Source organism: Pelodiscus sinensis, chromosome 15 (genome assembly GCF_049634645.1).
Source record: "Pelodiscus sinensis isolate JC-2024 chromosome 15, ASM4963464v1, whole genome shotgun sequence".
NCBI classification, from domain to species: Eukaryota; Metazoa; Chordata; order Testudines; family Trionychidae; genus Pelodiscus; species Pelodiscus sinensis.
The window spans coordinates 3,026,484-3,042,386 of NC_134725.1; the positions used below are offsets into that span (position 1 = coordinate 3,026,484).

The window sequence follows — 15,903 nt, forward strand, 5'->3', positions numbered from 1 at the left end:
GGAAACTTGGCCACACCCATGATAGGTGGACACCTAGCTACCTAAAATCATGTTGGAATAGGGATGTTGTTGGACCACAGTGTGCTGGACTAGACACGTTCAACCTGTATATTACCAGCACAGCAGACAGGGGGCTGCAGACAGGGAAGGTTGAAAGAGGGAGTCTCAATATGGTTAGGAAGACCTGCATCACCTGTGCCAGCACTGCTTCTGTCTCCTCCGCCTGCAGCCAGACCGACCACCTGACCATGGATGCCTCTACCCTGGTGTGGTTTTGCAGGGACTATGGCTTGCATTTCCCACTTACAGAAATCCAGGCTGGGGGGGGGGGACCATCCAGTGTGAAAAGGTACCTGCTGGTGGAACCCACTGGCAGCTGGTTACTTCTGGCAGCAGGGAGTGCGCCACCCCTGCTCAACCCTCCCACCGTGGTTCTGGAGAACCGTTATGCTGCCCTGGATATGAGAGATAAGGAATCCCCCCTAAGGAGGAGGAGGAGAAGCCCTGTACCCCCAAGGCTGAGAGGTCTGCAGCCACCACTGAGAGAAGGAAATGTAGGGGAGTGGTGGTTGGAGACACTCTTCTGAGGGGGGCAGAGGCACCGATCAGTCACCCTGACATGACATCTCAGGAGATATGCTACCTGCCAGGAGCCCGTATCTGAGACGTTACAGAGAAATTGTCAAGGATTACCCATCCCTCTGACTACTACCCCATGCTACTCATCCATGTGGGCACTAATGATACTGTGAGGTGTGACTACAGGGCTCTGGGAGCACAGATGCAAGAGTTTGGAGCACAGGTGCATCCTGGAGGTGAATGCCTGGCTGGGAAGATGGTGTCGCCAGGAAGGCTTTGGCTTCCTTGATCACAGGATGCCATTCCAGAAAGGACTGCTAGGCAGAGATGGGGTTCACCTATCGAGTAAGGGGAAGAGAGTATTTGCATACAGGCTGACTAACCTAGTGGAGGATTTTAAACTAGGTTTGATGGGATCAGGTGACCAAAGCCCACAGCTAAGTGAAAAACATGGAGACCTGAGAGATGGGCCAGAAATGGGAGGGAGCATGGGCTATAACAGAAGAGATAAAGGAGGGCCAAGACAGAAGTGGGGGGCAAAATCAAAGCAGCATCTTAGCTGTCTGTATACAAATGCAAGTAGTATGGGGAATAAGCAGAAAGAACTTGAAGTGCTAATAAATAAACACAATTATGACATGGTGGGTATTACACACGATTGGAATATTGGTATAGAAGGGTACAGCTTGCTTAGGAAGAATAAGCAGGGGGAAAAATGAGGCGGTAATGCCTTACGTATTAAAAATGTATACACTTGGACTGAGGTAGAGATGGACATAGGAGACAGAGATTTGTTGGAAGTCCCTGGGTTAGGTTAAAAGGGGTAAGAAAACAAGGGTGATGTCATGCTAGGGGTCTACTACAGACCACCTACCCAGGCAGAAGAGGTGGATGAGGCTTTTTTTTAAACAACTGACAAAATAATCCAAAGCACAGGATTTGGTGGTCATCTGTTGAGAAACTAACACAGCAGGGCACAGATTATCCAACAAGTTCTTGGACTGCATTGGATACAATTTTTTATTTCAAAAGGTTGAGAAAGTTACTGGGGGGGGGGGGGGGGGGGAGAAGCAGTTCTAGATTGGATTTTAACAAATAAGGAGGAACGGGTTGAGAATCTGAAAGTGCAAGACAGCTTGGGTGAAAGTGATCATGAAACCACAGAGTTCATGATTCTAAGGAATGGAAGAAGGGAGAACAGCAAAATAGAGACAATGGATTTCAGGAAGGCAGACTTTAGTAAACTCAGAGCTGTTAGTCTTGCATCCCATGGGAGCTTACCTAAGAGAAAAAACAATCAAGAAATCAGTGCTTTTTGCGGAAATACTATGCTGCTCCCGTTCGGGCAAAAGTCCCTTTTGCGCAAAAGAGCCAGTGTAGACAGCTCAGATTTGTTTTGTGCAAAAAAGCCCCAATCACGAAAATGGCGATCGGGCTTTTTTTGCGCAAAAGCGCGTCTAGATTGGCCACGGACACTTTTCCGCAAAAAGTGCGGAACTTTTCCGTTAAAAGCATTTCAGGAAAATCGTGCCAGTCTAGACGTAGCCCACAAGTATGCAGGGGCAAGATTAGAAAGGCAAAGACACAAAACAAGCTCAAACTAGCTAGAGACATAAAAGGTAACAAGAAAACATTCTACACATATATATTAGAAGAGGAAGACCAAGGACAGGGTAGAGACATTGCTCAATGAAGGGGGAGAAACAAGAACAGAAAACTTGGAAATGGAGAGGTGCTTAATAACTTCTTTCTTTCAGTGTTCACCAAGAAGATTGATGGAGACGGGATGCCTAACAGTGAATGCTAGTGGGAAGGGAGTAGGTTTAGACGTTAAAATAAAAAAAGAACAAGTTAAAAATTACTTAGGAAGGTTAGATGTCTGCAAGTCACCAGGGCCTGATGAAATGCATCCTAGAATTCTAAAGGAGCTGATAGAGGAGGTATCTGAGCCTTTAGCTATTATCTTTCAAAAGTCATGGAAGTCAGGAGAGATTCCAGAAGACTGGAAAAGGGCAAATCTAGTGCCCATCTATAAAAAGTGAAATAAGAACAACCCAAGAAACTACAGACCACTCAGCTTAACTTCTGTGCCAGGAAAGATAATGGAGCAAATAATTAAGGAATTCATCTGCAAACACCTGGAAGATAATAAGGTGATAGGTAACAGCCAGCATGGATTTCTAAAGAACAAATCATGCCAAACCAATCTGATATCTTTCTTTGATAGGATAACGAGTCTTGTGGATAAGGGAGAAGCGATGGACGTGGTATACCAAGACTTTAGTAAAGCATTTGATACAGTCTCGCATGACCTTCTTATCAATAAACTAGGGAAATACAACTTAGATGGGGTTACTATAAGGTGGGTGCCTAACTGGCTGGCTAACTGTTCTCAGACAGTAGTTATTAACAGTTCACGGTCATACTGGAAGGGCACAACAGGTGGGGTTCCGCAGGGGTCTGTTTTGGGACCGGTTCTGTTCAATACCTTCATCAACGATATAGATGATGGCATAGAGGGTACGCTTACTGAGTTTGCAGATGACACCAAGCTGGGAGGGGTTGCAACTACTCTGGAGGATAGAGTCATAATTCAAAATGGTCTGGACAAACTGGAAAAATGGTCTGAGGTAAATAGGATGAAGTTTAATAAGGACAAATGCAAAGTGCTCCACTCAGGAAGGAACAATCAGTTTCACGCATACAGAATGGGAAGTGACTGTCTAGGAAGGAGCACTGCAGAAAGGAATCTAGGGATCATAGTTACGCTGACTATATGTACCAATTTTTCCGGGACTGTCACAAATTTAAATACTCTGTCCCAGTGCCCCATCAAGTAGTGAAATGTCCCAGAAAGCCCGGCCGGACATTTCACTACTTGATGGGGACACTGGCACAGTGCAGCAGCCTCCTCCCCCTCCCCCCCAGCAGGGCACGTAGGGCAGCTGGGCCAGCTTCTGGTGACACGTGGCCCCTCCCTCTCCTCCCTCGCCCCAGCAGGACCGCCGCTGCCACCCGGGGTCCTGGTCCGGCGACACCACCTCCTCCTCCAGGCCGCCTTGGAGCCCTGGCCACGCGGAGCCCAGCTGGGGTGCTGTGGGGCAGGGTGCACTCGGGCTCAGCAGGTGCCGGGATTGGAGCAGAGGCCACCTGTGGTGCTCTTTTTAGTACTGCAGTCCAGGTCCCTGCGGGCGGCCCCAGCTCCAGTTGGGAGTTAAGCAGCAGCCACACGAGGTGCATTCCAGCCAGGGCAGCCTCACCAGGACGGGCCTCATGCAGTTGCCGCTTGACTCCAGCTGGAGCCATACAGCCTGTGGGGATAGGACCGGGACCAGCTGGGGCTTATGGGGCCGGACCACAGGCTCCAGCCCCGCAAACTGCTTTCTGGAAGGCAGAAAGTGAGGGCAGGGGCAGGGGGAGAAGGAAGGCGAAGGTGGGGGTGAGCAGAGGAAGGAGCTTGTGCTGAGGGGAGAGGAGAGGGCCAAGGCAGGAGAATAAATGGGAAGGCACCAAGGGGCAGGGTGGAGGAGAGACAAATGCCAGGGGGCCAAGAGGCGACAATGAGGAAAAGGGCAGGAAGGGGAGGGGAGGGGAGGGAAGGTGTCAGTGGGGGTGGGAGAGGGGAGGGGACAGGGTGATACTGGGAGAGGAAAGGGGAGGGACAATGGGGGAAGAGGAAGGAAGAGGAGAGGGTTAGGGTTGGGTGAGGGGGCAGATGGGGCAAGGGGAGGGTGAGAGACATGGTAGCAGAGGGAAAAGGTAGAGGTTTATAAAATATTTAATAACTTGGGTGCCACAGTGGCACACATCCAAACCAGCGCTCATGAATTCAGTACTGGTGCAGAAGACAAAATTCACGCCACTCATGGGAGGAAAATCTTAGAGGGAACACTTCCCCCAGCCTCTCCCCCCCGTTATTGCAATGGCAGGATAGTTGCATGGGGGGTCCTGTGGGGGCCAAACTAATCCCTGTTGGTAGAATGATGGTGAGAGTTCTTAGAGGGGTCACACAACACCCTTTACTGCTGGTCATGTGTCCATCTTGACCCCAGGAGTACTACCTCCAGAGGTGGAACTTCTTTTGGCAGGGGGTGTGGCTAATGGGGGTCAAGGGGCATGGCTGTGTCCCTAATTTTGGTTCAGAAAATATGGTCACCATACTCATAGTGGAGCACAAGCTAAATGTGAGTAGACAGTGTGACACTGTTGCAAAAAAAGCAAACATGATTCTGGGATGCATTAACAGGAGTGTTGTAAGCAAGACACAAGAAGTCATTTTTCCATTCTACTGTGCGGTGATTAGGCCTAAATTGGAGTACAGGCAGTCCCCGAGTTACGCGGATCGGACTTATATCGGATCCACAGTTACGAACGGGGCTTTTCTCGCCCCGGAGGACGGGAGTGGCGGTCCGCCGCCCCCGTCCTCCGGGGCGAGAAAAGCTGCTCCCCGTCTCCCTGGTCTGCAGGGAGACGGGGAGCAAAGCATTGGAGCACGCCCGCAGCGGGACAGCCCGGGCGCGCTTGAGCTGTCCCCCTGTGGGCGTGCTCTGTGGCTTTGCTCCCCGTCTCCTGACCAGCAGACCAGGGAGATGAGGAGCAAAGCCTCGGAGCACGCCCGCAGTGGGACAGCCGCAGTGTGCCTGGGCTGTCCCGCTGCGGGCGTGCTCCAAGGCTTTGCTCCCCATCTCCCTGGTCTGCTGGGGGGGGGGGGGGAGCAGCTAGTGCCCCCTCCCCCCCCCCAGCAGACCAGGCTTTTCTGCCCACGACGCCTGGGGTAGAGCAGCTGGGGTGCTGCTGGGATGCTCCAGTAGCGCCGAGGAGCCGCGCTACTGGAGCAACCCAGCAGCACCCCAGCTGCTCTGCCCCAGGAGTCCTGATTCAGCCGCTGCTGAAACTGACCAGCGCTGACTACAGGAAGCCCAAGGCAGAGTTGCTTTGCCCCCGGGCTTCCTGGAATCAGCCACTGATCAGTTTCAGCAGCAGCTGACTTGGGGACGCCTGGGGTTCTTAAGTTGAATCTGTATGGGTACGTCTACACTACAACGTTAATTCGAACTAGCTTAGTTCGAATTACTTAATTCGAACTAAGCTAATTCGAACTAACGGATCTAGACTAAAAAACTAGTTTGAATTAGCGTTTTGCTAATTCGAACTAGCATGTCCACATTGAGTGGACCCTGAACCGGGCTTAAGGATGGCCGGAAGCAGTGCCGGCAGGGCATCAGAGGAGGACTTAGAGCGTGGAGATGCTGTCTCAGGCTAGCCGAGGGCTGTGCTTAAAGGGTCCCGGCCCCCACCCCGGACAGACAGTTCTCAGGGGTGCCCCGCTTGCAAAGCAGTCCTGGCTTGGAGTGCCCGGAGTACCCACACTGGGCACATCACAGCACTCGGCCATCAGACCGGCTGCACTTGCCGCAGGCTGCCATCTGGGGAGAGGGGGCAATTGGGGGGCTGCAGGAGAGGTTCCACCCCAAAAGCCTGCAGAGCCAGCCCAGTCCTCCCCATCGGGGGCGTGTACCCCATTCCTCCCTCACCTCCTTCCACTTACCCTTCCCTAGCCCCTTTTCTTGATGTACAAAATAAAGGACAATTGTGTTCAAAAATGGAATCTGTCTTTATTGAACAAAACTGGGGGAGACTGGGAAAAGGAGGTGGGAGAGGGGAAGAGAGAGGCTGGGAGAGGGGAGGGCAACTAAAATGATCAGGGGTTGGGAACAGGTCCCATATGAAGAGAGGCTAAAGAGACTGGGACTTCTCAGCTTAGAAAAGAGGAGACGGAGGGCGGACAGGATAGAGGTCTCTAAAAGCAGGAGTTGGGTGGAGAGGGTGCATACAGAAAAGTTCTTCATTAGTTCCCATAAAGAAGGACTAGAGGACACCAAAGGAAAGGAATGGGTAGCAGGCTTCAAACTAGTAACAGAAAGTTGTTCTTCACAAAGCACAGAGTCAACCTGTGGAACTCCTTGCTGCAGGAGGCTGTGAAGGCTAGAACTAGAACAGAGTTTAAAGGGAAGTGAGATCAAGTCATGGAGGTTGGGTCCATGGAGTGGTATTAGCCAGGGGGTAGGAGTGGTGTTCCTGCCCAAGGTTTGTGGAAGGCTGGAGAGGGATGGCACGAGACAAATGGCTTGGTCACTGTCTTCGGTCCATCCCCTCCAGGGTCCCTAGGGTTGGCCGCTGTGGGCAGACAGGCTACTGGGCTAGATGGACCTTTGGTCTGACCCAGGACGGCCATTGTAAGCTCAGGGTCGGGGGTCTCAGTGGACCCCCTTGATTTTCATGCACACCTGCTCCTGGGTGGCCAGGCTGGCAGATCTCCTGCCCTAGCTGGCCACGTTCCTGTGCCTAGTGCGGAGATCGTGGACGAGGTCCACGATGTCCGCACTAGCCCAGGCGGGTGCCCGCCTCTTGCGGTCCCGGGCAAGCTCCCAGGAGCCGCCAGCCTGGTCCCGGGAAGAGGGGGAGGGCTGGGGGGCATCGGGTGGGTGGCTCGATCCGTGCCAGGTGCAGGGTCTGCTGGCTGGGTGCTGGCAGGCTTGCACCTGGCACGGGCACCGTATCCAGCCTGTGCCCCTTTAAGGGTTCCGGGGCCGGGAGGGGGGCAGAAGAGTTTCCCTGGTGTTGGCCAGAGTGGCCACCAGGGCAAGCTGGGGAGGGCTAGCCTCCCACTAGTTCGAATTAAGGGGCTACACAGCCCTTAATTCGAACTACTTAATTCGAACTAGGCTTAGTCCTCGTGGAATGAGGTTTACCTAGTTCGAATTAAGCGCACCGCTAGTTTGAATTAAGTTCGAACTAGCGGTTTGCCTGTGTAGCACCTATCAAAGTTAATTCGAACTAACGGCTGTTAGTTCGAATTAACTTTGTAGTGTAGACATACCCTATGTAAGTCAGAACTGGCATCCAGATTCAGCCGCTGTTGAAACTGATCAGTTTCAGCAGCGGCTGAATCTGGACGCCAGTTCCGACTTACATACAGATTCAACTTAAGAACAAACCTACAGTCCCTATCTTGTACGTAACCCGGGGACTGCCTGTAAACGGTTCCACAAAATAGTAAAGACAGCAATAGCATACTTTTCAAACTATACTGCTAAGGATTTTGCTTCAGTTTTTGATGTCCAAGCCTAAATTTGCAATTATGTCCAAAATTGTTTGCGCTGCTGGCCGCCACCTGGTGAGTGGTGGCTGCCTGCGGGTTGGGGAGGGGCATGGCAGGGGATGGAGAGCCCGCAAGCTGCAAAGCTGGCAGGAAAAAGCTGCACGAGTTAAAATTATTTGCGAAATACGACAAGTCAGGAACATTTGACAAGTTCACCAGTATTGACAACTGAAAATACCTCTTCACAAAATATTACTCACGGTGACTTAATTGACGATTTTGTAAGGCAAAAGTGTAGAAAATAAAGCTGCCTGAATAAATTTTTTTTCTTCCAAATTGAAGGAGTTTCTTCCAAGGAAGTTAACTTTTATTTTTTTCCATTCATGATTCATTTATACATTTTGTTTTTACACATTTTTCACGTTGGCTTAATGCAAATACAAGCTTTCATCTAGACCAGAAGTTCTCAAACTGTGCTCCGAGAAGTCCATTCAGGTGCACTGAGGAAAGGTTATGATTTTTTTTTTTTTTTTAATAAAGCGCTCTTATCCAAAGCACTTTACAATAGTTAGCTCATGGTACAAACGATATTTGCAAAGATCATTAAGTGCTCCACCAAGACCCTCAGCAATTTTCAAGTAGTCTGATTCCCCCCCCGACTACATAAGAAATCAAGGTACCTCACTTGACTTTCATTTACTTTTTATTACTTATAATATAGGAGGAGGATGAAGAAAAAAGAATGAAAAATGGGAGGGGCAGGAAGAGCGAATGTTCTGTTTCTTGGCTGGGTCCCCAGGGGGGCCCCAAAAATGAAGCTGAGCACAGGGCCCCCAACTAACTCTAAATCCGCCACTGGCTGGAAGGCTTCAGAGGAGCACGGGAGCAGCCGCACAGCTGGCGGCCGGAGGGAAGCGGCACTTTCCCGCTTCAAAGCGCCGCTTTTCTCCAGCCGACTGTATAGCTAGCCCCGTGCTCCTCTGAAGCCTTCCAGCCCGTGTTCTTGCTGCTCGCCGCCTCCTGCTGGCTCTCCTGAGGCTGCAGCCTGCAGGTGAGCCTCCCTTCTCTCCCACCCTCTTCGCAGGGTTGGGGGTGCCAGACCCAGTTGCTGTACTGCCCGGCCCCATGCCAGGGCACAGTATGTTTCATTGTAAATCTGCCCCTGAGCGTGACACTGGGTAGGTCATTAACATACCACAACCACTTGAGGAAGACTTCAGCCCAAGTCAGCACTTGGAACAACCTTCTTAGAAAACTGGCTCAGTTAACCTGGGCGCAAGCACTCAGATGCTTAGAACATCAGCCCTTGCCCTCTGCTATTCAACAGCAGAGTACTGTGCTCCTGTGTGCGATGAGCAACATCAGACGAGGCTTGTCAATGTAGAGCTCAACAAAGCTATATGTATTGTTACCAGGACTTTATGGGCATCTCTGTTGCTATGTTAAATATTGGTAGCCATGGCATCACACACATTTGCCATGAGAAGGGCTCTGTCATGCTGCTGGCCAAGATCCACAAGGATAGCTACCTACCTTTGTAGACAGACCTCTTCAACTATCCCGCAGCTCACCTGTCTTCTAGACGCCCTTTATGGTCATTTATGCCATCACAGGACATAAAGGTGGAATCTGCTTGGCACAACAAGTGATCACTGATGACAGTTGTTAACCTTTCTCTCATCACTAACCCAACCTTCTGTCCACCAGGTTTTGATTTGCCAAGACATCGGCGGTCACTTCTGACCTGGCTTCGAATAGGATAGGGCACCTGTGCAGCCAGTCTCTTTAAATGGGATTTTTCTAATGACCTGCAATACATCTGAGGTCAACTTCAGATTATGTTATGTATCCTCAACAAGTGCCCACTGACTTATTTCAACAATGGGTTATCAGCTCTCCACCTGGCTGATGATGATGCAATCAAATGGCTGGGCACACAGTGCATACACTCACATGTCACTTGATAAATTGGCCTGTTCTGTTCATTCCTTCTGAAGCACCCAGTTCCAACCATTGGTCTGACTTAGGGATGTGAAAGTGTAACTATGTACATGATTAACCAGTAAGCCTGGGCTCATCAGTTAACCTGCACAGTTACACGGAGCCCCCCCCCCCCCCCCCCCACGCTACTGCCTCTGTATCAGAGGGAGCAGCGTGTACCGGCTCCCTCTCCCCACGCGGCTCAGCCCCCCCCCCCCCCCCCCCGTTGGGGGGTGTAAAAATTAATAGGTTTGGAATGGTTTTTTTGCATTAGTGGTTCAGGATTTAGCCACAGCGTTACCCTTAAACATGCTTTTTCCTTTTCTTTTGTAGTTTGGGAAGATAGGGTCCAGTTGAGACCAGTATTATCTTTGATATATAACCTTGCTCGCGCTCTCTGTTCCGTAGCGTAGGAAACCAGATAAGTATGGAGCTGCTCTACTTTATGTCTCTTGCTTATCCTCATAGACTCTGCATAACATCTTCAGGGTCAAATTCCTTGTAATCTCTGTAACCTGTTAGTTTGTAGTATAGGAAATTGTTGATTCAATTAGAAATTATATAAATTATGTAATTAATTAGTAATTAGGGGTGGGTATAATTGTAGTCATTATTTGCTTATTAATATTCATTTTATGGGCATTAACATTAATAAATAAGGTTTTAGGAATTAACATACTAAATGATGTGAATTAACACACTTAGATAGATAAAAGGTTCTGACTACTGCCAATTCAGGGCCACTGACGTGTGTTGAATGTCCGAGGTAAACGTGCATAGGCAATAAAGCAGTTCCTTTTACCCCATCCGCTCCTGGGTCGCCTGTTTCTTCCCTAACACCCCCCAGTATGGGGAAGCCCGTGCTGGCATGCTGCCTCCATACAAAAATCTACCAGGCTGCGCCCCCCCCAGGGCTATGTGGGGGAGTGTCTTTCTCCTCAGTTGGGGGCCATCAGCAAGGGGTTTTGTTTTGGTTTGGTTTTTGCTTCCCGCTTGTGTGTGGCCCCCGACCCAAAAAAGGTTCCCCATCCCTGCATGCCTGGTATATGGGAATGAGAAACAAGAACAAGACGACATGAGGTTTGTTAACGGAACAGCGAGTTCTAACAGATTCAGTCTAAAAATGTCTTTGTACTAGGTGGTTTATGTAAGTACTTGTCAGACCTTCATGCAAAAAGTGACAGGAACAAATTTTGCAATGATCAGAGTAAGTGCTTTCAGTAATTCTGTAAGGTCACCCTTAAACAATCTATCCTGTCAGGACTTCAATTTAGAAATTCCATTTGAATCCTAAAATCTTTACACTTGGTACAACAAGCCAAGCTAGTAACTGTGCACAGTTGCTGTAATGACAGAAAACACTTGCAAAAAAGATTAGCCCCTCTCATTTTAATTTGTTGGCCATGAAGAAAAGATCAAGCTCCTGTTTATCCTTCTCTCCAACCACAGATTCCCATCTCTCCTATACTCTGCATAGTATTATTATTTAAAGGAAACAAGTACCAGTTCTCTTTAATGAAATATCAGGAAATTAAAAACAAAAAACCCACAAGCAGCCAGCTACATTACCACTGAGGAAAAGTACTGTCACACATCTACCTATTGTGTTTGACCCCCTCAATACTAACCACCCAATCAGCAAAAAGCATTAAAAAAAATCCACAGTAGGAGTATTATTTCAGGAACTCTGTACTATCATCAAACTATAACACTGTGAGAGTGCTTCATTTCCCAACGCAATAGATGGATTCCTACTTTGAAATCCCCTTCCCATGCCCTGCATTAGCGGACACGTGTTTTGATTCTTTGTCCGATTCCAGCCAACCAGCCTATTCGCCAAGTTCAAGGGCTTTAAAATGGCAACAATCCAGTTGAGTGAGAGAACAAGAGAAAAATGCAGATTTATTCCTATATTTTATTCATTGGTTAAATCAATTTAGAGTAAGTTATAAATTACATAGCAAAACAGGAACTTTTATTTTATCCTATTCAAAATATGTGAGTTATGCAGATTAAAACTGGCCCCTGGGATTTACTGTGCCTTTTATACATTAAAAAAAAAATAAAGACATTTGTCTAGCTATATAGAAAAGCTATTGAACAACAGCTAGGTCAAGCTGTTTGAACGAAGTAACTCTTTCCTGGATCATATTGACACTGCTCTTTATCCCATCCAAAAAACCAGAGACCATATATTTTGCTACAATAAACTGTTCTACTATATTGTTTAACTACTTTGTGTTGATTTTCGTAATAAAACCAGGAAAAGAGAGAAGCATAAAAAACCAAAATACTTCTAAGATTGAATAAAAGGAGATTATTTTACTATGGGTACAAACTTTAATTATGGAATTTAAAATAAATTAAAGTAGCAATTATACCTCTTTCCCCAATTCCACTCAGGGTTTAAAACCACCCGAATGTTAGAATAAACCCCCTTTTGTTCACATCTGATTTGCTTATATGTGATCCTTTGAAACTTTAACAAAAAAAGGAAACTAGAAGCCTACTGGAATTTTTAATACAAGTTCCTGGATTTACTATTGGTTTTCACCCAACTCCCAAGTATGAAAAAATAATCACCACCTTTTTTATTTAGACTAAAATCATGATTACTTTTGCCACACTGTAGCTCACAAAAGCTATTATGCCCCTAATAAATTGGTTAGTCTTTAAAGGGCCACAGGACTCCTTGTCGTTTCAAAGCATGTTTCCTTAAAATCCATAGGAGCCGACTTTTTAAAACCTCATTCCCCCTCCCTGATTTTGACAGGGAAATTAAACAGACGGGAGAACGGGTTTCTTTTGTAATGGAAGGCCAAGGAGGGGGGTGGCTGACTCATGTCTGCTACATCGGCCATCCACGCATCACTCCCAGCTGAGTCCCTCCAGCTCTTCTTTGATTGGGGGGGGGGGGGACCACCTGCCACTCAACTCCCAGAGCGTTACACGCACCCCCCTACCCCCATTACTTTGCAAGAATCCCGGGGGGGGGGGGAAGAGGCGCAACAGCACGAGGCAACATGAAAGGGGGTGAGGGAGACTGTCGACAAGGACCAGTCTCAGCAACAGGAACAGCAGCCCCTCCCTACGACCAAAGGGCAATAAGGAGCGATACTGGGTGAGCTGAGGGAGGCGGCACAAGCGGGGGCTAGGGCAGAAAAGTGAGAACAAGGGCCGGGGGTCTCAGCCGCAGCGGAGGTAGGATGGGGAGCCTGGGGATCAGCCGCATAATGGAACCCTACGTGCATCCATCCGCCCGCCTCTCCCACACCACCTTCGCGTGACTCGCAGGAGCGAAATGGCTTGTGGGTGAAGCCGGATCCCCGCCCCCATCCCGGGCCACCCGGCGGGCTCCGACCCCGCGCAGGGCGAGCGGGGGCGCAGCGCGGCTGGCGGGGCCGGGGCCCGGCACGGCCCGCTCACCATTTGCGCACTTTCTCGATGGCCGCCATCACCCGCTTGATGTCATCCTTGGCCCGGCTGCGAGTCTCGGCCCGCACCGACCGGCCCGACATGCTGTTGGGGATGGGGTGGCGGCTGCGGAGAATGCGAAGGCCAGCCTGGTTAGCTACACCGCTCGTACAATGCTCCCGCCGCTTGGCTCCGCCCAGGCTCAGAGCGCCCGACGCCGGAGACTGCGCAGGCGCCCAAAACCGCCGCAGCACGCGGCAGCATGGGTTTGTGGGGCGCGGGAAAGGTGCTGTGGGGGCTGGAGTCCCCGAGAGGTGCCTCGGTTATGCACGCGCGGCAGCGCAAATAGCACGGGGGCCAGGACACCTGGGTCCTTTGGCTGGTCCGAGGAAGTGTGGCTACAGCAGGGAGTCCGGACTCCTGGGTCCTGTTACCAGCTCTGGGTGGAAATAAGGGGTCTAATGCTTAGAGGAGGTGGGATTGGCCCTTTGTTACCACTTGTGCCCGGACTCACTGTCGGATCTTGGGCCAGTCCATGCGCTTCAGTGCCCCACTTCCTGCCAAGGAGGACAGCCGCTCTTAACTGCAGTATACGCGTGCTTTGAAGCTTCATGAATTAAAGCTTATAATAGTTTTGCCAATCTTCACTGAAGTGGGAAACCAGTTGCAGGACTGTAATGACTACTTTTAGGAATTGTTTATTATTTATGTAAGTAATAAAATAGGCAAAGATGAGGCCAAAAGATACAACCCGAGCCTTTAGAAAGCTTGATGACAATATTAAACCCTAGAAACATTTGACTCTAACAATGACTGAGAAGTTTAAAATGTTCTAGGTAGGAAAAGTGAGGCAGAGCAGTAATTTTCTAAAGAGGTTATTAATGTAAAACTGGGATTAGAAATAAGATTGCCAGCCTCTGCACACTGAACCACTCTTCTCTCTCAAAATCTAAACAACCATCCTACGATGTATAACTGTATATGTGTCTGAGCCATATTATCTGTGTCCAAATTAGACTGTAAGCCCCAAGGGCAGGAATCACATGTTTGTATAAGCAGGTATTTGTGTGGTGCAGAGTATGCTGAGGGTGCTCAATCAGTCATAAACATTCGATCCATTCCTAAACTTTGTGTTTATTACACTAAGTACATCTGTTACCTTTGAGACTCCTAGTGTGTGTCTACACAGCACCCTTACCTCAAAATAAGCGACACAATTTGCGCTATGCAAATTGCATAGCTTATTTCAAGGTTATTTTGAAATAAAGCACTATTTTGACGAATCCCTGAACCCTCATGGAACAAGGGTTACAGAGATGCCGTTATTTTGAAATAACGGGTGCGTTGAAAGATGTGGAATTGCTATTTCGGGATACTTCTGGTATTCCAAAATAGCCCCACTGTCTAAACATAGCCCTAGAGTGCATTCTTTTACGGATGATAGACTATTTGAGTGAGTAGTTTCTGATGTAGCCCTGGTGCAAACAGTTATGGCACTATGCTGCAGACTTGTGGTTTGCTGCTGAGCGACATTTCTTTTCCAACACTATATGTGATTTTTTTTTTTTTAAATAGTGAAAGGATATTTAACAATGCAGTTCAAATGTTTGTGGTAATACAAAAAGACAGAGACTGAGCTAGAGCCTCCCCTGTGTAAGTCAATGCATCTCTAATGACCTCAGTGGAGATCTGATGATTCATATCTGAGGATGTAATCCAAACACATGCACATGTGCGTGTATGTGTACATTTATATAAAACAATGGTTGGAGAAAGGGTCATATGAAACAACACCTCTTCAGGAAATCTTTGCCACTGAATGGAACACTTCCTAAGGAGCTACGTGATTATGCAATGTTTATTGCATGGAGATTACTATTATACAACCGAAATAATTATAGTTAGTACATATAGCAAGAGGTGTAGCTAGTTGCATGGCAGTGAACAGATAACGGTCAATACAAAATGAAGTATTACAGGATGAGACGATATCTCTTAAAATAAGGGATCTTTCGGAAAAGGCTTTATTTTCCGAAAGATCCGCGTCTAGACGGGCGCTTTTTTCCGGCAAAGCTCCGTGCCGAAAAAAAGCGGCAGCCATTTTTATGCTAATGAAGCGGGGGAGATTTAAATCCCCGCTTCATTAGCAATTGCGATACGTCTAATTTGCATCCCTTTTACGAAAAAGGGATGCAATCTAGACGTAGCCGGAGTGACATGCTCTCCCACTGGTATTACACTAACACTTCCAAAAAGAAATACAAAGTTGTTAGGAGCAAAATGAAAGCCCATTTTAATCCACATCGCAAAATAGAATGCTCCACTCACTAAGATTCATCACTTTGATATATTCAGATATAACAGGGGTTCTCAAACTACACTGCACTGTGACCCCCTTCTGACAACAAAAATTACTACATGACCCCAGGAGGGGAGGGCCAAAGCATGAGCATGCCCCAGCTCCACTGCCCCAGGTGGGGGGGACTGTTACCCCCAAAAATTCCCACTGGAGACCACCCAGGGTTACACTAGCATGGGTTTATTGTTTGAGGAATTAGCACTCCACTATATGCAAAAAAACAAAACAAAACAAAACAACCCACACCATAAGCACTGGGTTATGGTAGGGAGAAGCAAGGAACTGGGGTGGTTCCTCCCACATGCTTAAGCTGCTCTCAGCGGGCCCACTTCCCATGAGGGACTCAGTCACCTTGGAGCACTTTCACTCCCCTGATGAAACTGCCCCTGGGGCCTATGAATCCACACCCTTGGTGCCTGGAGGAGGAGGAGGAGGAGGAAGAAACTTTGTCAGGAGGGGGGAAGGGCTC

The 15,903-nt window shown here is 48.6% G+C and overlaps 1 protein-coding gene across 2 annotated transcripts in view; it reads right to left on the reverse strand.

Moving 5' to 3' along the window:
• Positions 1-13,248, reverse strand: part of LOC106732805 (B-cell CLL/lymphoma 7 protein family member A-like) — a 160,278-nt gene extending 147,030 nt beyond the window's left edge. Inside the window, exon 1 of one of the 2 annotated variants that reach the window (XM_075897842.1) lies at positions 13,088-13,248. In XM_075897842.1, the coding sequence (XP_075753957.1) occupies positions 13,088-13,179 (92 nt within the window). In that variant the 5' untranslated portion in view covers positions 13,180-13,248. The remainder of the gene's footprint in view (positions 1-13,087) is intronic. The other variant, XM_075897843.1, reaches the window with a different exon arrangement.
• Positions 13,249-15,903: the final 2,655 nt, after the last annotated feature.